At 45.2% G+C, this 27,896-nt stretch overlaps 1 protein-coding gene and 1 long non-coding RNA gene across 3 annotated transcripts in view; one reads left to right on the forward strand and one right to left on the reverse strand.

The window, feature by feature from the left end:
• LOC143768863 (uncharacterized) overlaps positions 1 to 15,462 on the reverse strand; it is a 37,919-nt gene extending 22,457 nt beyond the window's left edge. Inside the window, exons 1-2 of the long non-coding RNA XR_013214084.1 lie at positions 15,325 to 15,462; positions 3,583 to 3,701 (exon numbers count right to left, since the gene is read on the reverse strand). This is a non-coding gene — a long non-coding RNA (uncharacterized LOC143768863). The remainder of the gene's footprint in view (positions 1 to 3,582; positions 3,702 to 15,324) is intronic.
• A 434-nt stretch (positions 15,463 to 15,896) lies between these two features.
• On the forward strand, positions 15,897 to 20,460 carry LOC143764583 (uncharacterized). 2 transcript variants are annotated; one of them, XM_077250285.1, is made up of 5 exons: positions 15,897 to 16,107; positions 18,098 to 18,178; positions 19,055 to 19,118; positions 19,221 to 19,324; positions 19,640 to 20,460. In XM_077250285.1, exons 1-5 carry the CDS (start codon positions 16,048 to 16,050, stop codon positions 19,706 to 19,708), a joined length of 378 nt encoding a protein of 125 aa, XP_077106400.1. In that variant the 5' UTR covers positions 15,897 to 16,047; the 3' UTR covers positions 19,709 to 20,460. The 2 variants fall into 2 exon arrangements, with proteins under 2 accessions (XP_077106400.1, XP_077106401.1); XM_077250286.1 differs by having other exon boundaries at positions 19,224 to 19,324.
• The last annotated feature ends 7,436 nt before the right edge of the window (positions 20,461 to 27,896 follow it).

Genomic DNA, 27,896 nt, shown 5'->3' on the forward strand with positions numbered 1-27,896 from the left:
TGAATTTCTTTTGGGGGATGCGTTTATACCATTCCATGTTTGGTAAAATTGATAAAGCAGTTTTATTTGTCGGGTCAGTACAATTACAGCGACATCTCATTTATATCATTTTTTTATGTTTTGGCGCTTTTACACGATAAAAGCTATTTTATAGAAAAAATAATTATTTTGGCATCGCTTTATTCTGAGGACTATAACTTTTTTATTTTTTTGCTTAAGATGCTGTATGGCAGCTTGTTTTTTGCGGGACAAGATGTCGTTTTCAGCGGTACCATGGTTATTTATATCCATCTTTTTGTTCAGCGGTATGATAATAAAGCGTTGTTTTTTGGCTCGTTTTTTTTTTTCTTACGGTGTTCACTGAAGGGGTTAATAACTGGGACAGTTTTATAGGTTGGGTAGTTACGGATGCGGCGATACTAAATATGTGTACTTTTATTGTTTTTTTTTTAATTTAGATAAAGAAATGTATTTATCGGAATAATATATATATTTTTTTTCTTTATTTAGGAATTTATTTATTTATTTATTTTTTTTTTTACACATGTGAAATTTTTTTTTTTACTTTTTTACTTTGTCCCAGGGGGGGGACATCACAGATCGCTGATCTGACAGTTTGCACAGCACTCTGTCAGATCAGCGATCTGACTGACAGCGCTGCAGGCTTACCAGAGCCTGGTCTGCAGCCGGAAGGACCCAGATGCAGCCCCGTGGCCATTTTGGATCCGGAGCCTGCAGGGATAGGAGGTAAGAGACGCTCGGAGCAACGCAATCACATCGCGTTGCTCCGGGGGTCTCAGGGAAGCCCGCAGGGAGCCCCCTCCCTGCGCGATGCTTCCCTATACCGCCGGAACACTGCGATCATGTTTGATCACAGTGTGCCGGGGGTTAATGTGCAGGGGGCGGTCCGTGACCACTCCTGGCACATAGTGCCGGATGTCAGCTGCGATAGTCAGCTGACACCCGGCCGCGATCGGCCGTGCTCCCCCCGTGAGCGCGGCCGATCGCATATGACGTACTATCCCGTCGGTGGGAATTAAGGCCCACCCCACCTCGACGGGATAGTAAGTCATATGGGATTAAGGGGTTAATGTCACCTTGCTATTGTAAGGTGACATTAAGCCAGGTTAATAATGGAGAGGTGTCAATAAAATGCCTATCCATTATTAATCCAGTGGTCTGAAAGGGTTAAAAATACACACGCACATTAAGAACAAAGTCTTTTAATGAAATAATTACACACACAGGTTTACCATCTTTATTGCACGCTCAATCCAAGCGAAGCCCTCGTTCTTCTGTAAAAAAAAAATCCAAAATAAAAAAACAACAATATCCCATACCTGTCTGCCGTACAGTCAAGTCCCACGCTGTAAATCCATCTCAAGGGCTTAAATAGTTTACAACGCAGAGCGGTGCTAATGCGACCGGCTGGGCTGTAAACCACAGAGGAATGAATGAAACTGCGCAGCCTCCCTGCCTGACCGGACATGAACTGATTAGCGTGGGAAAGTTTCTGAACATTTTCCCACGCTGTTAGGCCGGTTTCACACGTCAGTGGCTCCGGTACGTGAGGTGACAGTTTCCTCACGTACCGGAGACACTGACACACGTAGACCCATAAAAATTAATGCATCTGTTCAGATGTCATTGATTTTTTGCGGACCGTGTCTCCGTGTGCCAAACACGGAGACATGTCAGTGTTCGTGGGAGCGCACGTATTACACGGACCCAATAGAGTCAATGGGTCACACCCGTCTGGGGTCCGTGTGCGTGCAGGAGACAGCGCTACAGTAAGCGCTGTCCCCCCCACATGGTGCTGAAGCCGCGATTCATATGTTCCCTGCAGCAGCGTTTGCTGCAGAGAAAATATGAATAATAGTGTTTAAAATAAAGATCTATGTGTCCGCCGCCCCCCCCACCCCCTGTGCGCCCCCCGCTGTCCTGAAAATACTCACCCGCTCCCACGTTGGCTGTCACTCCTTCCTCCCTGCCCCGCGTCTCCTACTGTATGCGGTCACGTGGGGCCGCTCATTTACAATCATGAATAGTCGGCTCCGCCCCTATGGGAGGTGGAGCCACATATTCATGACTGTAAATGATCGGCCCCACGTGACCGCATACACTAGAAGCCGCGGCCAGACCAGGAAGCAGCGAGGGAGGCGGGTAAGTATTTTCAGAACAGCGGGGGGGGGGGGCGCACAGGGGGTGGGAGGGCGGCGGACACATAGATCTTTATTTTAAACACTGTTATTCATATTTTCTCTGCAGCAAACGCTGCTGCAGGGAACATATGAATCGCGGCTTCAGCACGATGCAGGGTACCACACGTGTGGGTACCACACGCTCCGTGTGGTACCCACTCGCCATACGGGCGGCACACGTGTGCCGCACGTATGGCCTACGTGAGTTCCCAGGCACACGGACACGGATAACTCCGGTACCGATTTATTCCGGTACCGGAATTATCTGGACGTGTGGGACAGCCCTTAGTTCACTGCGTCAGGCGTCGTACCATTTAAAGACCGAAGTCCGTAATGGACAGATGCATTTAAATGATTAATAGCAGCAACTGGAGCTCAGCTCCGGTCACTGCTGTCAGACCCAGATGCCGGCAATGTAACACAGCAGGTATCTACCGCATATGGAGAAACCTCACTTCACTCCACACACAGTCACCCCAGCTCTGCTATACTTATATGTCATTTAGTGTTAAAGGGTCAAAGGGGATTTGTCAGGAAATTCATGCTGCCCAAACCACAGATAACATGACTCAGACACTGGAAGCCAGGTAGGTTTTACTCCAAAACTATGCAGCATTTCAGAGAAAACATACTTTGAAAAGCCGATCAGAGACTAATCTGAGGCAGGTAACCAGCAGCTTCTCCCAGCCCCGCTCCACGAGACAAGTCTCTGCTTGTACACAAATGGAGAGAGATCTGACAGTTAACGACCAGGTGCACACCATCATATTTTCCATCCATTTGCGAGCCGCCAAAACATTGGATAGCACTAGGTCCAATATAATTCTATGAGGCTGCTAACATCCGATTTTTTCCTTGGACTGAGCCGGTCCGAAGAAAAAGTCGCAGCATGTCAGAGCATGTCACACTTGGCCATGCAAGTCAATGAATTTGTGGAAACAACTGGACTGCATTTGGATAACATCTGAGTGCAGTCCGATTTGTATGAATTGACAGAATGGAGAAATAATTTTGGTTGTAATATTGCAGCCAATGTCTGATTCGTGCTGTCGGTGGGTTGGGCAAAAATCCTCTGACAGGTTCCCTTTAAGCACTTAAGGCATTATCTGGGCCCCTCACCTATTGGAAAAAGAGGGGTCAGGTTGTCCATTCAAGACCACCAGAGTTCAATAGAAAAGTGTCCATGCTTCCACACGACCTTTTTCACTCGAGTACAAGCACAGGTAAGGTGTGGACAGGGCAAAGTGAAGAATTGTGTCTACTGACTTCTGTGCCTGTATGTCAACTCATATATGGGTTAAAGAGTTTTTTTAAATATTAGATGAAATTACCTATAATAAAGCAAGAATCTAAAATAAGACAATGCAGATTGTGTGCGCACCTGGGAGCTTCCTGAGCCTCTATAATCTGGGACTTCACATGCTTTCCAAAACAGGATCCCTGTGGAAAACACCTCCTGCCTCCACATCCACCGACTGGTATCAGGAGGGATCACTGCAACTAAAAACATATTACAAAATGCAACAAATATAATGATGTGGCTGACACAAGATGCAGAGCATACACAACCCCGTACTATCAGTGTTATACTTACAGACGAGGGAGAAATCTCAAATTAGGAAGGAGAACTGGAACAATTTACAAATGAATAAACACCATGATCAGTTATCCTATAACTATGGGAAGCTTTAGGCTTTGTGCACATGTTGCGGATTTTGCTGCGGATCTGCAGCGGATTTAACACTGCAGATCCGCAGCAGTTTCCCATGAGGTGTACAGTACCATGTAAACGTATGGAAAACAAAATCCGCAGTGCACATGCTGCGGAAAAAAAACGCGCAGAAACGCAGCATTGTATTTTCCGCAGCATGTCAATTCTTTGTGCGGATTCCACAGCGGTTTACACCTGCTCCTCAATAGGAATCCACAGGTGTAAAACCGCAGGTGGAATCCGCGCAAAAAACGCGGTAAATCCGCGGGTAATCCGCAGTGCAGTTTACCTGCAGATTTATCAAAAACAATGAGGAAAAATCCGCACACCAATCCGCAACGTGTTCACATAGCCTCACACACGTACAAGAAAAACTAACAACACACGGACACATTTACGGGAGGACATAAGAGTATCAATGTCCTGCAGGAGATCTGCATTGTGTATGGGGCAAACTGCTGTCAGAGGAAAGAAGATTGGGCATGCAAACCCTGTGTTTCCGAGGAGAGAAGTGGTCCCAGATGTTTAGTATCTTATTCCCCCTCTTTTTCTAAATATACTTGGCCAATTTCAGAATGTGCATTTATAGCAGCCTTTGGCGAGATACCTGAACGTTTACCTAGCAGTTATCGGCATCTGAAAAGTTCCTGTAATAAATCCGTCCTTTGATTGGATGACAACCTCTTGATTGGATGACAACCTTTTTAATCTATTTTATTTGCGATCATGTTTTTTTTTATCACCTCACCACTCTGGGCAGAGTTTAGGGTTCTTCCAGATGTTTTCACCTGGTACATTGCTTGAGACTTTTTTGATAGTTGCAAAATGTGTCCCTCTCTGGTGTCATTTTATACACGCCATCCAATTTGGCGCCGTTTTTGCACTAAAGAGTTGAAAAAAAATTGTTAAAGTAAAAAAATACAGAATATTTTTGACTTTGCAAGAAATGTATGACCCGGGTTGACCATTTTGAAGAATGTGGTGCAAAAAAAAAACCCAGATGGAAAAAAAGGAAAGCATTGTCTAGAATGAAGATTTTTTTTTTTGTAATTAGCTCCGTGTGATTTCAGCTAAATGGCAGCCAGCTCGGCACCATTTTTCTCAACCATAGAAGGTCGACAAATGATTATTACGCAAACAAAAAAGGATAACACTTCACCAGTCACCTCCATTGCTCGTTCTTCCGTGTGGTCCTCGGCGCTGACGAGGTGAAAAACGCTCTAGGTCCGGGACAGCCTGCTTGCGACTAGGTCAGGGTGTCTCAGCCCAAGTCGCGCCAACGATGTAGGGTCTAGGCAGGGACTTCTGGCCTCTACTAGGCTTGGAACGTCCCTTTTCAAGGGCCTACTTATGGCCGGAAGTTCCGGCCTATTGAGAAGATGCCCAGAGCTTCAGTGCTTGGTGGTGGTAAAAAAAGGCTTTGAGGACTGTTTAGGAAACAGAAATATTAGGTTTTGTTTTTTTTTTAACCATCTGACGTTTATTTTTTTGCTATCTGACATTCATTAAGTCCATGGGGCTCTCCAGACCCCAGAGGAGGATAATAAGGGTCATTCAATTCACAAAGGATACATTTGCTGCAAATCGACTTTCCTGATAAAATCCGCACGATTTGGTGAACTCAAATCTCGTTGGATCCGCTCATCTCTAATCGGGGCCAACGAGTTTTGCCTCACGGAGGAGTTTTTCCTTTATTGCAGGAACATCGACTGAGCTGGAAGAACTTGCGATTCTTACCACACCGTGTTACTGAGCCCTATGAAGGAGGAGGTCACCTAGGGATAAACCAGGAACCTAGATTTGAATATTTATGAACAGATCCGATCACGAGCACACAGTGAATATTATCACTGCCAGAACTTCTACATAATATTTCCCAGAAGAAGAATCAGAGCAGCTCACACACATAATGAACCTGATACAATTAGTTCTGACCATACCTATAACATAAAAGTCATCCGAAATGGATCATTTCAACCATTTTTGTCAACCATTCTTTGGAAAATTTCCAACCGCTGAGATCTGTCAGTTGAACCCATTATACCTGCAGGCACGGCTTCCATTCACGCTTACACACAGTTTTTCCATATATCTCAATAGCTAATGTTTTAGATGTTGCATGATACCGTACTTCCTACACTCCTACCAATCAGAACTTTGGGAAAGCTGGGTTGACAGCTCCTACGTGCTGAGACTACGACCCTTGGTTCCTCAAATTCCAGTATGTTCAGGAATGAAATAAAGTCACCAAAAATCCCGGTTTTAGAATCCATATTCTTTTTCCCAAGGAACATCCATTACCTAAAACTTACAGATACGTCCACATGAGAGGGAAATAACATGAACTTTCTATGACGATATATGCACCAAAAAAACCCGCAGGAGATGACGGTACCGGCCATGCGGATGAGATAAGAACAATGCTGCAAATTTTGCTTCTTGCAGGAACTCACCTGGGGGCATATTTTCTCACTCCAGTATGGACAAACACAAATGACCCGTCATCCTTTTTTATGTCATTTCTCTTTTTTTCTTCTGGTATTTGATGATATTTTATGTGCCAATTTCTTCAAAATGACACACGGTTTGTGAATTTTGCACAAAATGAAAATGACGTTTTGTTGTTTTTTTAACCTTTTTTGTAACTTTTTACAAAAGTTCCACTAAAATGTTGCAAAGTTTGTATATAACAGCACTCCGGGGAGGGAGGGAGGGTGTGAGTGTTGCAGACTTAGGGCTCATTTCCACTGGCGAGGAAAATGGACGAGTGCAATCCGATAAAAAATCGGATTGCACTCGGACCAATGTTATTCAATAGTTGTCTTTTCATTTTTTTCTCGGCCGAAATCGGACTGAGAAAAAAATCGCAGCATGCTGCGATTTGCTGCGAGTCTCGGACGAGACTCGCCAATGCAAGTCAATGGGTGCGAGAAAAAAAATCGCACAGCACTCGCACCATGCGAGTTCTGTCCGATTTTTACGCACCGGTGTCTTTTGAAAAGCCGGCAATTCAGCGCGGTGTACAGTAAAATCACACTGACAGGTTAGAATAGAGTAGATATATGCACATAGAATGTGTATATATACATATATATATGTCAGTGAGACACCTATATATGTATATTTATATTTAATGCAGCGCTAGATAGCATAAAAGCCGCTAATTCAATTGCCGGCTTTTGCTCTCTCCTTCACAAACCCGACATGATATGAGACATGGTTTACATACAGTAAACCATCTCATATCCCCTTTTTTTTTGCATATTCCACACTACTAATGTTAGTAGTGTGTATGTGCAAAATTTGGCCGCTGTAGCTGCTCAAATAAAGGGTTAAATGGCGGAAAAAATTGGCGTGGGCTCCCGCGCAATTTTCTCCACCAGAGTGGTAAAGCCAGTGACTGAGGGCAGATATTTTGCCGCTGCGGGTCCGCAGCTGTTTTCCATGCAGGGTACAGTACAATGTAACCCTATGGAAAACAGGAAACGCTGTGCACATGATCCGGAAATTCTCTAAAAAAGCCGCGCTGAATAGCTGCGGTAAAAAAGAAGGACCATGTCACTTCTTTGTGCGGAACTGCAGCGGTTCTGCACCCATAGACCTCCATTGTGAGGTCAAACCCGCAGTAAAACCCGCAGATCAAAAATATATCTGCGGGTTTTATTGCGGTTATGGGTGGAGAAACCGCTGCAGCAGGAAGTGCGGGGAAGCGGGCGGAAGTGCGTGGGCGGAGTGTGGTCCTGTATCCCGAAGAGACATGGAGGCATACCGTCGCATAGGGATCGATGTCGGCCGTTTGATAGATTTGGTATGTGTGTGTGTGTATGTGTGTGTATGTGTGTGTGTATGTGTGTGTATGTGTGTGTGTGTGTATGTGTGTGTGTGTGTGTGTGTGTGTGTGTGTGTGTGTGTGTGTGTGTGTGTGTGTGTCCCCATGCGACGCTAGTGCCACCATTGTGCTAAGTCGCCGTATGGGACTACTACTCCCATCTGGTATTAGGATGGGAGAGTTGTCCCTGTGTCCGGCGACTTAGCACAGTTGTAAAGTTACACAAAACACACACAATACACATACATGACACACAGTACATACAACATATAACACAGAGTATATACTCACCAACAGCACACTGGTAGGCGAAGCCCTCGATCCCCTAGAAAAAATCCCAAAATAAAAACTCAAATTCATACTCCCTGTCCGCAGAATCCATAAAACGAGTGTCCCACGCCGATCGGCTGCTCTCCGGCGATACACTGCCAGGAGCGAAGCTCCTAGCAGTGTATCGCGTACTGTTCCGGAGTTCAATGGCTCCGGCGTCTCGGTTAACGGCAGTACAGCTGCGTTGAACTTTCCCACGCAGCACTGCCGTTAAGCGAGAGTGCCGGGGTCAATGACCGCCGGTAAACTCGCTCGCGCATGCGCAGTGACACACCGACAGGAACTATGGCTCCTGTCAGTGTGTTGCTGCAGCCGTGGAGAGCAGACATACCTCTGGATGTGTCTGTTCTCCATGGAAGATCTTCGTGGGACCCTCGATGGATTTCTGCGGACAGGGCCAGGGAGTATGAATTTGTTTTTTTATTTTGCGTCTTTTTCAGGTCGAGGGTCTTCAGGACGGATTGAGCGTACAATAAAATATGGTCAAAAAGTGGGTGTCTTTATTTCATTAAAATATTTTTTTTCTAGTGTTTGTGGTTTTTTTTAACCCTTTAATTGGATTAATAATGGATAGGCGTCTTATTGACGCCTCTCCATTATTAACCGGGCTTAATGCCACCTTACAATAGCAAGGTGGCATTAACCCCTCATTACCCCATATCCCACCGCTACAGGGAGTGGGAAGAGAGGGGCTAAGTGCCGGAATTGGCACATCATTTTGATGCGCCTTTTCTGGGGCGGCTGCGGGCTTATATTTGTAGCCAGGGGGGGGGCAAATATCCATGGCCCCTTTCCTAGGCTATGAATATAAGCCCACGGCTGTCTGCGTAGCCTTTCTGGCCTAAAAATATAGGGGGACCCCAACACTTTTTTTGGGGGGGCTCTCCCTTTATTTCTGAGCCAGAAAGGCTACGCAGACAGCTGTGGGCTTCATATTCATGGCCTGGGAACAGCCATGGGTATTTTAACCCCTTCCCAGGCCACAAATATTGGCCCGCAGCAGTCTGCCTAGCCTTTCTGGCCTAAAAATATAGGGGGACCCTGTCATTTTTTTTTTTTGGGGGGGGGGGTCCCCCTATATTTTTTTTGATCATTTTAATAGCATTAATAATGGATAGGCGTCTTATTGACGCCTCTCCATTATTAACCGGGATTAATGCCACCTTACAATAGCAAAAAATACGTGCAACTGAAATACGTGGCACTTAAATACGTGATACGTGGCACTTAAATACGTGATACGTGGCACTTAAATACGTGACACTGAAATACGTGATACGTGGCACTTAAATACGTTGCACTTAAATACGTGGCACTGAAATACATGATACGTGGCACTTAAATACGTGGCACTTAAATATGTGGCACTGAAATACGTGGCACTGAAATACGTGATACGTGGCACTGAAATACGTGGCACTGAAATTCGTGATACGTGGCACTTAAATACGTGATACGTGGCACTTAAATACGTGGCACTTAAATACGTGGCACTGGAATACGTGGCACTGAAATACGTGGCACTGAAATACGTGGCACTGGAATACGTGATACGTGGCACTGAAATACGTGGCACTGAAATACGTGATACGTGGCACTGAAATACGTGGCACTGAAATACGTGATACGTGGCACTGAAATACGTGGCACTGAAATACGTGATACGTGGCACTGAAATACGTGGCACTGAAATACGTGGCACTGAAATACGTGGCACTGAAATATACGTGATACGTGGCACTGAAATACGTGGCACTGAAATTCGTGATATGTGGCACTTAAATACGTGATACGTGGCACTTAAATACGTGGCACTGAAATACGTGGCACTGAAATACGTGATACGTGGCACTTAAATACGTGGCACTGAAATACGTGATACGTGGCACTGAAATACGTGGCACTGAAATACGTGGCACTGAAATACGTGATACGTGGCACTGAAATACGTGATACGTGGCACTTAAATACGTGGCACTGAAATACGTGGCACTGAAATACGTGATACGTGGCACTAAGTCTACGTTCACATTTGCGGTCTGCGCCGCAGCGTCGGGCGCCGCAGCGTCGCCGCATGCGTCATGCGCCCCTATATTTAACATGGGGGCGCATGGACATGCGTTTCACTTGCAATTTGCGACGCATGCGTCACTGCGGCGCACGCGTCCGGGCGCAGAGGACGCAGCAAGTTGCATTTTTGCTGCGTCCAAAATCAACCAAAAAAAGGACGCATGCGTCGCAAAACGCAGCGTTGTGCATGCGTTTTTGTTTGCGTTGTGCGTTGCGTCGCCAACGCTGCGGCGCACAACGCAAATGTGAACGTAGCCTTAAATACGTGGCACTTAAATACCTGGATAGAGCTGGATCCGCGGGCTGTGATCTGGCCTACGCTCAGCACTCTGTGGAGCGCTGTCATTCAAAACATGTCCACTCATTTTGGTGTTTAGTCCCAAAATGGAGGATGGAAGAAGAAAAGGGTTGGACAAGGAAATGACATCATTTCTCTTTTTTTTTTTCCCCACTGCAGTTAAAGCTTTATTTGTGTCAAACACAGACAATCTGCAGAGAAAACTGCATAAAAAAATGCACTAAAAACCGCATCAAAAAACGCACCAAAAAACGCACCAAAAACCGCACCTGCGTTTTCTGCCAAGAGCTGCGGTTTTTAGTGCAGAAAAACAGCAGGGAAATCAGGAACGTGTGAACATGGCCTAATACATACCTTAATGAATCGGCCCCCATGAGTGTGCGTCCACACGGGACAGGAGAATCTACGGCAAAATCTAAATATGGAACAGACGGATTTTGCTTTTGATTTGCAGAATTCATGAGAATGCCGTTCAATCAGCAGGCACCATGTTATAGCGCAGGGGGAGAGGAGCTGATCGGATTGTTTTCATCATTTAATCCTCTGCTCTTTCTGGGATTTTGGGTCCAATGGGCGGTCCTATCTGTGACTGACAGCTACAGTATCTCTGTATGCACACTTCTACAACGGAAGCTGAAAACACAGTTAATACTGAAGCTTTTCCCACCAAATTACACGATCTTCTCAGTTCTTCCTGCTCTGTAAGGCCACGTTCACACGTTCAGTATTTGGTCAGTATTTTACAATACAGACCATGCTCACCATGGCTCCATTCATTCTCTATGGGACTGCTATAAAAGAAAAGTCACTCATGGTACTTGGCTATATCTGGCAGTCTCTTAATGACTGAATGGAGTGATGATAAGCATGTCCGACCTCCGCTCTATTGAGATGGGACAAGTCAGAGCTCGTTCTCGAGATCACTTGGGTTCCCAGATGTCAGACCACCTAATGATCAAGTTGTCACCTATCCTATGGCTAGGAGATACATTCAACAGATGAATATAACTCTTTTCTGGGACTGCAGTGCTGGTTATTTCCAGCAATCCCATAGAGAGTGAAAAGAGTCATGGTGCGCATGTACAGTACAGACCAAAAGTTTGGACACACCTTCTCATTTAAAGATTTTTCTGTATTTTCATGACTATGAAAATGGTACATTCACACTGAAGGCATCAAAACTATGAATTAACACATGTGGAATTATATACTTAACAAAAAAGTGTGAAACAACTGAAATTATGTCTATTATTCAAGGTTCTTCAAAGTAGCCACCTTTTGCTTTGATGACTTCTTTGCACACTGTTGGCATTCTCTTGATGAGCTTCTAGAGGTAGTCACCGGAAATGGTCTTCCAACAATCTTGAAGGAGTTCCCAGAGATGCTTAGCACTTGTTGGCCCTTTTGCCTTCACTCTGCGGTCTAGCTCACCCCAAACCATCTCGACTGGGTTCAGGTCTGGTGACTGTGGAGGCCAGGTCATCTGGCGTAGCACCCCATCACTCTCCTTCTTGGTCAAATAGTCCTTACACAGCCTGGAGGTGTGTTTGGGGTCATTGTCCTGTTGAAAAATAAATGATGGTCCAACTAAACGCAAACCGGATGGAGTAGAATGCCGCTGCAAGATGCTGTGGTAGCCATGCTGGTTCAGTATGCCTTTAATTTTGAATAAATCCCCAACAGTGTCACCAGCAAAGCACCCCCACACCATCACACCTCCTCCTCCATGCTTCACGGTGGGAACCAGGCATGTACAGTCCATCCATTCACCTTTTCTGCGTCGCACAAAGACACGTGGTTGGAACCAAAGAGCTCAAATTTGGACTCATCAGACCAAAGCACAGATTTCCACTGGTCTAATGTCCATTCCTTGTGTTCTTTAGCCCAAACAAGTCTCTTCTGCTTGTTGCCTGTCCTTAGCAGTGGTTTCCTAGCAGCTATTTTACCATGAAGGCCTGCTGCACAAAGTCTCCTCTTACCAGTTGTTGTAGAGATGTGTCTGCTGCTAGAACTTTGTGTAGCATTGACCTGGTCTCTAATCTGAGCTGCTGTTAACCTGCGATTTCTGAGGCTGGTGACTCAGATAAAATTATCCTCAGAAGCAGAGGTGACTCTTGGTCTTCCTTTCCTGGGGCGTCCTCATGTGAGCCAGTTTCTTTGTAGTGCTTGATGGTTTTTGCCACTGCACTTGGGGACACGTTCATTCAAAGTTTTCCCAATTTTTCAGACTTTTCATTTCTTAAAGTAATGATGGCCACAAGTTTTTCTTTACTTAGCTGCTTTTTTCTTGCCATAATACAAATTCTAGCAGTCTATTCAATAGGACTATCAGCTGTGTATCCACCAGACTTCTGCACAACACAACTGATGGTCCCAACCCCATTTATAAGGCAAGAAATCCCACTTATTAAACCTGACAGGGCACACCTGTGAAGTGAAGACCATTCCCTGTGACTATACTCTTGAAGCTCATCAAGAGAATGCCAAGAGTGTGCAAAGCAGTCATCAAAGCAAAAGGTGGCTACTTTGAAGAACCTAAAATATAAGACATAATTTCAGTTGTTTCACACTTTTTTGATAAGTATATAATTCCACATGTGTTAATTCATAGTTTTGATGCCTTCAGTGTGAATGTACAATTTTCAGTCATGAAAATACAGAAAAATCTTTCAATGAGAAAGTGTGTCCAAACTTTTGGTCTGTACTGTACAACCACGATCTATTTATATGGGACGTTTCAGAGCCTCGCTCTCAAGATCGGTGGGGGTCTCAGAAGTCAGTCCTCCCCACCCAGGTTGTTACTGATCCTATGGCTAGGAGATAACTTCTACAAGTGAAAATAACCCTTGTAGTAGTCCCTTTCTGGGACTGCTGTGACTTGATTATCTCTGGAAAATACCATAGAGAATGAATTAAACGGTGGTTAGCATGTCCGACTACAGATCTATTTGGACAGAACAATTCAGAGCCCTTTTCTTAAGATCGGTGGGGGTTCCAGAAGTCAAACCACCCACTGATGATCAAGTTGTCACCTATCTTGTGGCTAATAGATAACGTTTACCACTGACAATAACCCTTTCTGGGACTGCTACAACTCTGTTATCTCTGGCAGTCCCATAGTGAATGAATGGCGTGGAGGTGCCCATGTATGAGCACGCTCTATGGGTATGTGCACACGTTGTGGAACGCTGTGCGGATTTTTCGGCACCGATTTTGGTAAATCTGCAGGAAATCCGCACTGCGGATTTACCGCGGTTTTTATGCGGATTCCACCTGCGGTTTTACACCTGCGGATTCCTATTGAAGAGCAGGTGTCAACCGCTGCGGAATCCGCACAAAGAATTGATATGCTGTGGAATAAACAACCCAGCGTTTCCGCACGTTTTTTTTCCGCAGCATGTGCACTGCAGATTTTGTTTTCCATAGGTTTACATGGTACAGTAAGCTCAGGGAAAACTGCTGTGAATCCATAGTGGCCAATCCGCTGCGGATTCGCAGCAAAATCCGCAGCGTGTGCACATACCCTATCTATTCAGATGGTTAATTTCAGAGACCCGTTCTCAAGATCGGTGGGGGTCCCAGAAGTCAGACCTCCCCCCCACCAATCAACTTGTTGCTTATCCTACAGCTAACTTCTACAGATGACAATAACCCTTTCTGGGACTGCCGTGATTCAATTATTTCAAGCAGTTCCATAGAAAATGAATGGCATGCAGGTGCGACCACCATACTCTGTTCAGATGGTTCATTTCAGAGCCTCGTTCTTGAGATCGGTGGGAGTCCCACAAGTTGGAACCCCCCACCCATCGATCAAGTTGTTGCTTATCCTTTGGCAATGACTAGGAGGTAACTTCTACAGGTGACAATAACCCTTTCTGGGATTCGGTTATTTTCAGCAGATCCGTAGACTGTGAATAGAGCGGAGGTCCGCACGTAAGACCAACATTCTCTATTCAGACAGGACATTTGGAGTCCCCGTGACCCTGAAGGCCACGTTCACACGCTCAGTATTTGGAAGCCAAAACCAGGAGTGGGTGATAAATACAGAAGTGGTGCATATGTTTCTGTTATACTTTTCCTCTGGTTGTTCCACTCCTGGTTTTGGCTACAAATGCTGATGTAAAATACTGACCAAATACTGAACATGTGCACATGGCCTTGCACTGGAAAGGGCAAAACCCAGGGGTGTAACTACAACAGGTGCAGGGGTTGCAATCGCACCCGGGCCCTGCAGCCTAGGGGCCCTAAAAGTCCATTTGACCTCTAGAAAAAGACTATTGCTATTAAAGATTAAAAAATTTGGGGGCTCCGTTGGAGCTTTCGCATCGGGGCCCATGAGTTTCAAGTTTACACTACTGGCAAAACCTGTGGTAAAAATGTCTATCTGGTCCGCATTTTGGAAAAAATATGTATGTGCCCAACTTAAGAAGTGCTGTGGCTATAGAGCACACTGCAATAGATTGGTGGTAAAGAAACCTTTTATTAAAGCACTACGCGTTTCGGCAGCGGACCTCTACCTTCCTACCGGAGCGGTGCAGGGGTGCACAACCCTTCCCGGTGAGAGGCCCCCACCGTTCATTGAAACATCCCAAGTAACCACCTGGTGCTTCTCCTGCTGCGCTCTTCCATCTTTATCGTCTTATCATGTCCGGTATCCTAATCCGCTGCAGATTTTACCTGCACATAATCCGCCGCGGATTTTACCTGCACATAATCCGCGGCGGATTTTACCTGCACATAATCCGCGGCGGATTTTACCTGCACATAATCCGCGGCGGATTTTACCTGCACATAATCCGCGGCGGATTTTACCTGCACATAATCCGCGGCGGATTTTACCTGCACATTATCCGCATCATTTCCGTAACCAGAGGGTTGTACGTACATGGGAAATGCGGCAGTAGCAGGATCCCGGCAACATCTAATAAGGACCATCCCAACAAGCTTATTTTTTCCACAACCGGAAATATTAACTTTATACTCAAGTTTTCCCCAGAAACAAAAAAAACCCAACCCCATGAGCTCCTCCAGTGCCTCCCCTCCCCCAGCCGCACTCCTCTGCTCCCCTCCTACTAGCTGTGACACGCCAATAGCGGCCGGCGCAGGAGCGCAGCACGGAGCGCGGTACCAGCCAGTAACATCAGCCGTGCAACAAAGGAGGGGGCTGCGCTCTGCGCCATTCAACAAGCCTGCGCTCCGGGAGCCAATAGCCGCCGCAGAGCATCCGTGCAGCTACACGGGCAGATTTGCCTAATGGGCGGGACGTATTACTCGGTTTTAAACCAATCACAAAGCGAGGAGCTTGGTAATTTTTGACGGGGCGGGATGATGGCCATAATAGACAGCTGGAAAGGCGAATCAGAAACGAGCTGCCAACCAATCAGTAAGCCACAAATCTCCATAACTCCGCCCCGCGCTAGTTCGTATTTAATTCTCGCTTTGTGGTACAATTGTTTCATTCCTGTCTCCACACCGCCTCGGTCACTGGTGTCTTCCATCATTTCTTCTCCCTCCTCTTCTCCCGTCTCCGGTTAAGTCCTCTTTCCCCTCCTATTTTTTATTATTTTTTTTTATTATTATTTAATTCGCTCACCGAACTTCCAAGAACATGGCCGATACCGATGTCGATACCACCACTGCCGCCACCACCGAGGTGCCAGTTACCAAGGTACTGTAGTCATTGCCTCCTCCTGACACATCGTGTCTTCCATTGTTCCTGGCGGCTTTTCTTTGTTGTCCGTTCTCCACACGCGGTTCCGTAACTGACGCGACACAATTACGGCTGTGTGTGTGTTTACCCTGCCAACTTTTATCGTGACATCGAGGGGGGGGGGGAGGAGGAGGTGAGGGGGGTCCCGATCCCGATTGGATATTGATGACCGGAACCTTCCTCGCTTTATTTTATCGGCTTTTCTTCTCCCGGGAAATGATAAGATGTCACCTGGCAGCGGCGGCTCCTCGGCTCGTCCTTCACGGCCACCTGAGAGTTCTCTCCTTCTCATTGGCGACAAATAGCCTGCTCTGTCGCTGAGATGTCGCTACGATGTCGGCTGGGATGTCGCGCAGGATGTCGTGGGGATGACGACTCCCCCCACATTATCTACTTCACGTTTTACCGATTTATTGACTTTTTCTATTTTATTTTCTGCAACTTGTGTCAAAACCTTACGATATAGGTCGGGCGACGATTCTGTCAGCGTGATGTTACCGCGGATTTCTTGCATTGGACTTTATCCGTATTTTTCATTTTTTTTTCTGGTATAATGTTGATCTATCGATACAGTCGTGATAATTAAGGGGGTCACCTCCGATTTCCTTCATTTTTTACCTCAAGTTTCAGCCTTTTTTACCTCAGATTTATCATAATTTTTCCCGTATTTTAACCTCAGATTGCCTTCATTTTCTCTCAGTTTTATCGTATTTTTACCTGTTTCCCATGACCTGAGATTTTTCCCATATTTTACCACAGATTTCCCGTATTTTTACCTCAGAATTCCTGTATTTTTACCTGTTTCCCTTTTTACCTCAGTTCCTTCATTTTTACCTCAGTTTTATCGTATTTTTACCTAAGATTTTTCCTTATTTTTACCTCAGATTTCCCGTATTTCTTTACCTCAGATTTCCCGTATTTCTTGTATTTTCCGTCTTCTCCCCTCACCTGTCTTTGGCTCCCGCGCTTTTCCCACCTCACCTGTCTCTAGAGCACCATCTCTTCCCTTTCCTTGTGTTTTGGTGTCGCGACATAGTGCACAGGTGTCTATATATCGCGTCCTGCCTACGCGTTACACGTCTGTGACCAGAATTCCGTCGCCGATAATGTTCCTATTCCCCATGTTGGTTTTTATGACTGGTGTGTTATGGCTCCCCTCGGAAGGAGCCTTGCTGCCACCTGCGCTGGCCCCGATCCAGCCCCCTCTTCACTCTATTTTATTTATTTTTTTCCTCCGTGTGAGGGAGACGTCGAGTTCAAACGAATGGAGGCGACTAGAGAGGAGGGAGGGGGGAAATCGGCGGGAAGGAGGCGCTGGAAAATGCGGGAGAGCAGCAGCAGCGGTGGGCGGAGTTATAGGCGGGACCGGGCGCGCTCTTTACTTGCTTCTGCGCCTGCGCGGCTCAGTCTTTGTTTCCCGCTGCTGATGCCCGTGTCGGGGGCGCGCCTTGAGCAGATGTTTTTCCTGTGCGCGCGTTCTACGCCCCGCCTCCTCTCCCTGCGGGGTCGATTCGATTATTGTCTCCATCCTGGTGCAGAAATTGCTACAGATGTCAGTGAGGGAATCATGTAGTAAGCTGCAGCAATGGTGAAGGATGTCACCAATCTCTACAGAAGGCTGTTGGATGGCACATGCTTTTGGACACGACCTTTATATATTGATTCGGTCACGTGTAATGCTTCATGCTGGCTAGAATGATGGTAATAAGGTTTAGAAATAATTGTTTTTAATGTATTTTTATTTTTTTTTTTACTGATTTTTTTTTCTGCTGCTGTATATTTTTTCTGTTTTATTTTTTCCTATTTTTATGATTTTTGTTTTTTCAGTTTTTTAATCTTTTCCTGTTTTTTTATTTGTTCTGTTTTTTATTTTTTAATATTTTTGTTTTTATTTTTTTGTTTATTTTTTCTGTTTTTTTTTCTGATTGTATATATTATCGTTCTTCAGGATCTGAAGGAGAAGAAAGAAGTTGTAGAGGAACCTGAAAAGGCAGAAAATGGCAGCGGAGATGCCCCAGCCAATGGGACTGTAAGTGTAATCCGTGTATGGTTGTGTGAAATCACCGATCTGATAGGGTTGGAACAATGGAAGGGCATCCTGGGATTTGTAGTCTGTAACAAGGCATGCACGTACCAATTGCAGTACGTGATGTGGAGCATAATAAGTATACATGTGTGTTACATGTATTTATGTAATTGTGATTTTTAAGAACAACCTTTGCCAATACATAAAAATGGTGTTTTTTGGTTTCTGTTTTTACATTCACATCATACTCCCACAAATTCATATGGGAACAGTTTTACTTTAGTACGTGTCCATATTTACAAAGATTGATAACATTTTGTGTCATCTGAATTCTGCAACAGTCCAAAAAACAGGCTATTGATCTCATGACTTACAGATCAAAAACAGTACATACTTTGTACCCTAAGGCTAGGGTCACATTGCGTTATGTGACCGCGTTTAACGGACTACGTTACACCGCGGCATAACGCGGTGTTAACGTAGTCCGTTAACGCCGCCATAGCCTGTAATGGTGAACGCGTCGCTAGCGCCCGCCCACATTGGGTGTGCGCTAGCGATGTGCCGTCATTTGAGTGACGGACCTCGGACGCTGCTTGCAGCGTACGCGGTGCGCCCGAGGTCCGTTCCTCGCTAGTGCAGATCGGGGATCTGCGCTAGCGGGGAAGCCGAACGCGGACCCTAGAGAAGCATTGCGGTAGCGCTATGCGCTTAACGGATTGCCCTAACGCAATGTGACCCTAGCCTTAGAGTACACAATGTAAACCTAAAACTAGTAAGAAAAGAAATTAGCAAATTGTAAAAAAAAAAAAAAAAATGAGCATTTTCATACGTAAGTGACTAAACCTTATGGTTGTCTAACCTTGAATGCATTTACTGCAGGAAGAGAACGGTGCAGATCACAGCGAAGAAAACGCAGAGGATCCGGAAGAGGAAGACGATGAAGGTAATTGGTTTCAGCTATACCTTTTCCTACCTTTTATATTAATACTGGAAAATATTTACAGCTATAAGTGTCTTGTTCTTACCATTTTGATTTTCTTCCCAGCAGAGGGTGAAGGTGAGGGAGAAGGAGATGAAGATGAGGAGGAAGGGGAAGGAGAAGAAACCGAGGCAGATGGTCATTCGGTAAAACGCCCGGCAGAGGATGAGGTGAGAATTGTGTCATGTGCATCACTTAGGGCGAATCTGGACCTCGAATTGTGGTTCTTCTGGCCCAAACTTGACATAAGTGTGTGCATATATGTCACTGTTGAGGTCAAGTCGGGAGACTCTGGGTCCACACTCGAGCCGTGATATGTGGACACCTGAATCATTCCTTCCTGTTAGGAATGTCTAGGTAGTCCTGATGGTTATGACAAGCATTATCCTGTACATCACAGTTCTGAAGGCTTGATTGTGGGTGCTACGTGTGATGCTCAGCACAGCCAGCACCTTGTCATTAATTGTGTTTCTTTGCTTTTTCAGAAGGAAGCTGAAACTAAAAAACAGAAGACAGAAAACGGTGATTCCAAAGAAGTGAAAGAGTCTGCCTAATCCCCTCGTCCGCCTCCTCCTTCTCAAGACATTTTATAGCTTAAGTGACATGGTTGAATTTAAACAGTAGAGAATGTGCTTTATATCTGTACATTTTACAGAACGACTTTTTTATATACTGTAAAACCCACATGCACTAGAAACCTGTAACATCACAAAGCCAAGATAGCAAAGGTTTTTTTTTTTCTTTTGTAAAATGTTTATTTATTGGTGCTTGTTTGTACTGGTTGACTGCTACAATAAAAAAAAAGAAAATAAAAAAAGATCTTTTTGTTTTTTAAGTGGTGGTATAAGCTTTGCTTTGTCTGTACATCTTTGAAGCACATGTCTTTCATACTAGTACGGCCATGTGTATTCTTGAGTGAAGCTGCCTTCCTGTAATATAATGGTGTTAGCATAGAAGGTTCATATGCAATGAAGGCCAAAGATATGGGTCTTATATAGCCGGAAAGGGAAACCCTGGGGCATTCTGTATAGATCTTTGGACTTGATTTGTTGCTGTTCCGTATATAGTTGTGCAAGCAAAAGTTTTGGAAAAAAATGGCAAGGTTTAATATGTAAATTTTTTTTTCTGTATCCTAATGTGCTATCAAAGTATGTACGGCAGAGATTTTTGAGGAACAGGCTGTAGTCTTTCATACCATTTATGACTAGGTTATAAAACTGTATACCTCATTAGTTCATGCTTGACCACTACTTTGTATATTCAGGTTAAGTACTATAAATAAATCTTTCTTTTATAAAAAAGAAAACCTCTGACTTTGCTTTTTTTTATTATACACGACATCACATGGTCAGGATTCTTACGACATTGCTGGACATTTATTATTTTTTTTTTTTTTTGTTAAAAAGGTGGTTTGCTCCACTTTTATCATCTTTATACATGGGCCCATGGTGGTCTGAAAATGTAAAAACAAAAACATACTCTCCTTGCTGCTCATTGGAGAAATCATGTGACTAAAGTACATCACCACCGCTGTCACTGGTGGGCTGCAGTGGTTAGTACTGTCACTGGTACAGGAGGAGAGAGGACCCTGCCCACGAGGGCTCATAATCTACAAGGGGTGGGTGAGGATACAGTAGGTGAGGATAGAGCTGGTCGTGCAGTGGTTTGGTCGATCGGTGGTTACTGCAGGTTGTAGGCTTGCCGGAAGAGGTAGGTCTTCAGGTTCTTTTTGAAGGTGAGAGTCTGATATGTTGTAGAGTTCCAGAGTAGGGGGGATGCGTGGGAGAAATGCGATTGTGGGAAGAGGGGAACAGAGAAGGAGCTCTTGTGAGGATCGGAGGTTGCATGCAGGAAAGTACCGGGAGACGAGGTCACAGATGTATGGAGGAGACAGGTTGTGGATGGCTTTGTATGTCATGGTTAGGGTTTTGTACTGGAGTCTCTGGGCAATGGGGAGCCAGTGAAGGGATTGACAGAGGGGAGAGGCCGGGGAATAGCGGGGGGACAGGTGGATTAGTCGGGCAGCAGAGTTTAGAATAGATTGGAGGGGTGCGAGAGTGTTTGAGGGGAGGCCACAGAGCAGGAGGTTACAGTAGTCAAGGCGGGAAATGATGAGGGCATGGACTAGGGTTTTTGCAGATTCTTGGTTGAGGAATGTATGGATCCGTGAAATATTTTTGAGTTGAAGGTGGAAAGGGCTTGGATATGTGATTTGAAGGAGAGATCCGCGTCAAGGATTACCCTGAGGCAGCGAGCTTGTGGGACTGGGAGAGTGGGCAGGAGTGGGCAGCCATTTACTGTAATGGATAGGTTCGTTGGGGGTGTCGTGTGAGATGGGGGGAAAGACAATGAATTCTGTTTTGTCCATGTTAAATTTTAGAAATCTAGTGGAGAAGAAGGATGAAATAGCGGACAGACATTGAGGGATTCTGGTTAGTAGGGTGGTGATATCTGGTGCAGAGATGTAGATCTGTGTGTCATCAGCATAGAGATGATACTGAAAGCTGTGAGATTCTGAGCTGTCCCAGGCCAAAAGTGTAAATGGAGAAGAGCAGGGGCCCTAGAACTGAACCCTGCGGGACTCCGATAGATAGGGGGCGAGGTGAGGAGGTGGTGTGTGAGTTGGAGACGCTGAATGTCCGGTCAGTTAGGTATGACGAGATCCAGGATAGGACCAAGTCTGTGATGCCAAGGGATGAGAGGGTCTGTAGTAATAGGGAATGGTCCACTGTGTCAGGCAGAGGACAGGTCCAGGAGGAGGATGGAGTAGTGTCACTTGGCTTTGTTGGTTAATAGGTCAATGGTGACCTTAGTTAGGGCAGTTTCAGTGGAGTGATGCAGCCGGAAGCCAGATTGTAAGCGGTCGAAGAGGGAGCAGGAAGATAGATGGGAGGACAGTTTAAGATGGAAGTGTTTTTCCAGTAGTTTTGAGGCATAGGCTTATTTGTGAAAGGGGCTGGTATAGTGGCTCATTTCAGTCACTAAGCCAGCCCCCTTGTCAATTCCTGCCTTTACCAGAAACCTGTGTGGCTTTGTAAAGTGTGGTCACTGCAGTAATCACAGTCCTTGTTTCTTGATTGCAGCTACTGGACATGTGAATGTGCTAAGCGGGACGTCATTCAAGGCATGACTGTAGCAGAGTGCTGATGGAAGATCTTCATATTACGAATGCTGATTAATATTGCTGTGTTACACATGGATTGCCTCAATAGGTTTCCTGTCAAATGAAAAAAAATCCTACCCTTTTAATAGGCCATGTAGTGTCCTTGTATCCTTATTACTTTGTTGTGCTAGAGCCTCTTAGATGTAACACTGTATGTTAGTATGTTTTCATCAGCTGTGCTGTATATAAGCCCTAGCCCTATATACACTGAGCCGATATGGAGGAAGATTGATCACAGAATCACCGTGGGTGTCTTGGCTGGTGGTGGGGTGGGAGGACTACACCATCTACCATCCAGGTATTCCCTGTCATGGCCTGTGTGAAAGTATTTCTATCTTGGATATCAATGGCATATCCCCCTGTAATAAATATTGGGCATTACGTATGTAATGAGCAATTTAAAGGGGTTGTCCGGTGAAAGGAAGTTATCACCTATCCAATTATTTGTTGATTGGTGGGTGTCGGGGCAATGGGACTTTGGGAAAATTTTACCCCCGTTACAAAATGGAGTGGCAGGTGGGAAAAATTTGAGCCCAGTGCTCAGCAGCCCCCTAGAGAACTAATGGAGCTGCGGTCGTACATGTGCAGTGTCGCTTCATTCTAAGGGGGATGTAAACTCCCCTTTCTTGGACACCAACTGAACAACCCCTGTAAGGTTCTCTTTCTGGGGCACATTACACAATACTTAAATACAGTTTTAAAGCCAATGTCAGAAACCGATTGTAAAGGGAAGAGAAGCTTATAGGGAAGTCCTTACTTCTCTTTTTTTGCCATTATTGGCTTCGAAAACTATAAAAAAAAGCTGCAGAAAAATGGCACATGTGAAATCCCCCCTACGACAAATTAGTGAAACATATTAAAACACATAGAAGTTTACAAACCATAAGGCAACAAGTCGTACAGGAATCGGCATCCAAAATGTTGTTACTTTGAACTACCATAATTGCATTTTTTTCTGCTCACATTACATTTACATTTCCCCGTCGTTATAGATCGTCCGCTCTGCAGATTAATAGGACAGAACCATATCTTGTTAGACTGGTTACTGTATAATGCGGTCTCTATATGAGACGATTTGTGCTGGATTTTTACTCAGATTACCTTACCCGCTTTGGTTGGTTGACAAATAGGACGCCTGTAATAAAAAGCCTTTAACTGAATCAAGTCAGAATTGAATGCTAAAAAACTTGTGACTAAAGTCCCCGTAAATATTATCTAAATGTCAGCCGAACCTGCTGATCTAATGTGTAAGAGCGCCTCCTCACTCTCCTTGACAGGATGTCAGGGAAATCTGGGATTGGACATGTTAAAACTTACGCCAAAATCTGCAATAACCCTTGTTAGCATACCATAAGGTCTCATTCAGATGCAAGTTTTTTACATGCGAGGAAAAAAAAATGACCACTAGAACAATTTTAAGCCACTTTTGGTTTGTGTTTTTTTTTACCATCAGTGTGACATTCGATTTTCTCTTATGCATAATATTAAAATTCCAAGGTTCTATTGAATAATCAGCACTGAGTGTTAGGCGTCGGAATTCTCTCGCTGCACGGGATAGATCCCACTTATCTGCCTCTGCGGTCTCCCACATTCAGGTTTGGCTGCTGCTGAGCATAGACGTCGGTCCCAGCGTTTTGCTTAGGCTCGTGGTGTTCGCTTGGTTATTGCTGGCTCTTCAGCCAAGTCTATAGTAATCAGCGATAGGCAGCGGTAACCTGACGCTCTGGAGTCTTAAAGGGAACCTGTCACCACGTTTTTGGAAGATGGGATAAAAATAGCGTTAAATAGGGGCAGAGGTGGGCGTTACATTAGTGTGTTTGTTATGCGTTTATTACCCACCTAAGTTGCCGAAATACCTTTGCAAAGTCTCCGTTTTCGCCTGTCAATCAGGCTGGTCTGGTCAAAAGGGCGTCTTGTCTTCCCCCAGATTTTGCGTAGTTTTCCGTTGGTGGCGTAGTGGTGTGCGCATGCCCAAGGTCCCGAATCCTCTGCCAGGGGATTTAAAAGAGCGCGCTGTTCGTTATTTCATTGGTGATCGGTGGGCGCGGCCATCTTCCTTTGGCCGCACGTGCGCAGAAGCGGCGCTCTGCTGGCCGTGGCTTTAGGAAAATGGCCGCCGCGATATCAATCTGCGCACGCGCGGCATCCCGCGGCCATTTTCCTGAAGCCGCGGCCAGCAGAGCGCCGCTTCTGCGCACGCGCGGCCAAAGGAAGATGGCCGCGCCCACCGATCACCAATGAAATAACGAACAGCGCGCTCTTTTAAATCCCCTGGCAGAGGATTCGGGACCTTGGGCATGCGCACACCACTACGCCACCAATGGAAAACTACGCAAAATCTGGGGGAAGACAAGACGCCCTTTTGACCAGACCAGCCTGATTGACAGGCGAAAACGGAGACTTTGCAAAGGTATTTCGGCAACTTAGGTGGGTAATAAACGCATAACAAACACTAATGTAACGCCCACCTCTGCCCCTATTTAACGCTATTTTTATCCCATCTTCCAAAAATGTGGTGACAGGTTCCCTTTAAGTCCAGAAATCACCTTACTGAGCATGTCAATGATGTGGCGTCTTCCTATTGGTGGTCGGATGTCTCCGGCTCTGGTGATGTGGCAGCTCTGGATTGGCCTGCGTGAGTGTTTGGGGTGGAGCCTTTTGTACAAAAGATGGCGCCCGCGGGTGCGCTAAAATCATTTTTGTGTGGCTACGCGAGTGGAGACTCTACCATGTGTCGTATGTCTGTCTAGCTTTGGAACTGTACACGTAGGCAGGCAGCTAGCGTCAGTGGGGGCAATTAGCCGCTTGGCTTACCATCTGTTACCAACATGTGTGCGGTTAACACAGTAGAATCTCAGAGCAAGCTCAACCCTAGTCAGGGTATTATGCTCAGCATCTGTTTCGTTTCTGTGTGCAATTGTCACAGCTCAGTTGCAGAACCTCTGTTTCATTTCTGTGTGCGAATGACACAGCTCAGTTGCAGAGCCTTTTTCGTTTCTATGTGCGAGTGACAGCTCAGTTGCAGAGCCTCTTTCGTTTCTATGTGCGAGTGACCGCTCAGTTGCAGAGCCTCTTTCGTTTCTATGTGCGAGTGACACAGCTCAGTTGCAGAGCGAGCTTTTTCCTCTTTTCCCTGTGATGTTTAACAGGGCTAAGCACTCTGTATACATTGGTTCAGCACCTCTCTGTGGAGTTTTGGAATTTGGTTCTTAGTGATCTGGTCACACAGTGTGGCGTTAACACAGCGTGTCCAGACAATCGCTCGCAGTCCGTTCAGTCATGGCTCACTAGCAGCAGTTCATCATCAATAATAATAATAATCTCTGCACAGTGGACCCCGAGTTGCGATTGCACTTTATTATGTATTTTTATTTAGTGCAATCCGCCAACCCTAAGGCTAAGTGCACACGCTGCGGATTCCAATGCGGAATTTTTCACTGCGGATTTATTGCGGTTTCTTTTGCGGTTTCCTCTGCGCGCTTTCACCTGCAGATTTCTATTGGAGCAGGTGGAAACCCGCAGCGGAATCCGCACAAAGAATTGACATGCTGCGGAAAATAAACCGCTGCGTTTCCGCGCGTTTTTTTCCGCAGCATGTGCACTGCGGATTTTGTTTCCCATAGGTTTACATTCTACTGTAAACTCATGGGAAACTGCTGCGGATCCGCAGCTGCAGAAACGCTGCAGATCCGCAGCAAAATCCGCAGCGTGTGCACGTACCCTCACACTGAAAAGATGCACTGAACGGATATCATTAATGCGCAAACCTTTTTTTCAGGATCCACTGATATGAATGAGTTTGATCCGTGACTCAGATGAAGAACAGATATGTGTTTTTTTTTTGCGGACACGTGAACTATGAAGGCGCCATGTTCTATCAATAAAAAAGACAGAATAGATACTTGAGAATCTGAATAGAGTTCCAGTACACGGGCCTGATGGACAATATTACAAGTTGATCGGCTCTAGTTTAGATTAATTTACGGGAGCAATCCTTTGCTCTGGATGCGACCAAACTACTGGGTTCACACATTGTCTTCGCCTACATTCAGTAGCTCCGTCGATGCTTACATCTGAATAGCCCCCCAAACGGTATTCGGGAGTATGCATTGACAAGGCCATTGATTATAATAATGAATGTGCTCTGTCGTGCATCATTTTTGGCCGTCTACGCCTATTGGAGGCAGTCAGCAAGACCTAGTAGACTAGACAGTAGCCTCAGAGATTGAATGGAGCACATGCTCAAGCACGGCTCCATTTACACAGGACTTGGGATCAGACACCCACCAGTTTGATCTCCTGTTGATAGAGGATAGCTTCCATACTTCATATGCCCCCTTAAACCACATTTAAATGCTAAATATGAACTGGCTCCTAAAACATAATATACGCCCAGTGCTTTGTTTTTCCCCAGTGTTTATGGTGGGACAGTGACGATGGTGTCTGTACAACGCTGTGGAATATGATGGTGCTATATAAGCGAGGAAAATCATAAAAATACTGTAAAGTAAAAGAGGAGCAGTTGCCTATAGGAACCCATGAGATTCCAGCTCTCCTTGCTCAGTAGCTTTCCTCTGTGACGAGGATGTTGTTTTCCTATTTGCCAACAGCAGATTACATAGATAATAAACGGCTGAAAAAAAACGACCCTGTGTGAGGAGCCAGCCTCAGCGTCTTTACTAGTAACTTTACCTGCAGTAATTACAAGTGTGATCACCGCGCACAATGTGTCTAAAGAGTAGGTGTCATATAACCATCCACTTTTATTATATCAATAAAACCCTTCTTCAGAGCTTTATTGGCCGTGTAATAAGCCTCCTCCTTATCTGAGGACTTCAAATGGGTGATAACAGTACAAATTAATTATGTCCATTTTCATACAGTAGTATCAGTTTCCTGTCGCTAAGGCTGAGGCTATGTGCACACGTCAGGATTTTGTCAGGATTTTTCCTCAGGATTTGTAGCCAAAACCAGGAGTGGAACAATTAGAGGAAAAGTATAATAGAAACATATGCACCGCTTCTGCATTTATCACCCACTCCTGGTTTTGGCTACAAAACCTGATGAAAAAGCCTGACAAAATCCTGACAAAATCCTGACGTGTGCACATAGCCTAAGGGTATGTTTCCACGTTCAGTTTTGCTTCAGGCTTTGGTCAGGATTTTATGCAGGTAAAATCCTGACCAAAACTGCACCTGAGGTCACTGACAGGTCACCTGCGTGTTTTGCTCATAGTAGCAACATGCTGCGTTTAGAAAAAACGCACCACGCATGCGTTTTCGCGGCAAAAACGCATGCGTTTTTTAACGCATAGTGGAGTCTGGATTTCATGAAATCCCCTCCACTATGCTGTAACATCTGGACGCTGCGTTTTTGACGCTGCGGAAAAACGCAGCGTCAAAAACGCAGCGTTTCCTGAACGTGGAAACATACCCTAAGTGCGGCCCACGTACAGGTGATTCTCACAAAATTAGAATATCATCAAAAAGTTAATTTATTTCAGTTCTTCAATACAAAAAGTGAAACTCATATATTATATATATGAGTCATTACAAACAGGTTGATCTATTTCAGGTGTT

This window comes from Ranitomeya variabilis, chromosome 4 (assembly GCF_051348905.1).
Source record: "Ranitomeya variabilis isolate aRanVar5 chromosome 4, aRanVar5.hap1, whole genome shotgun sequence".
Taxonomy (NCBI): Eukaryota; Metazoa; Chordata; class Amphibia; order Anura; family Dendrobatidae; genus Ranitomeya; species Ranitomeya variabilis.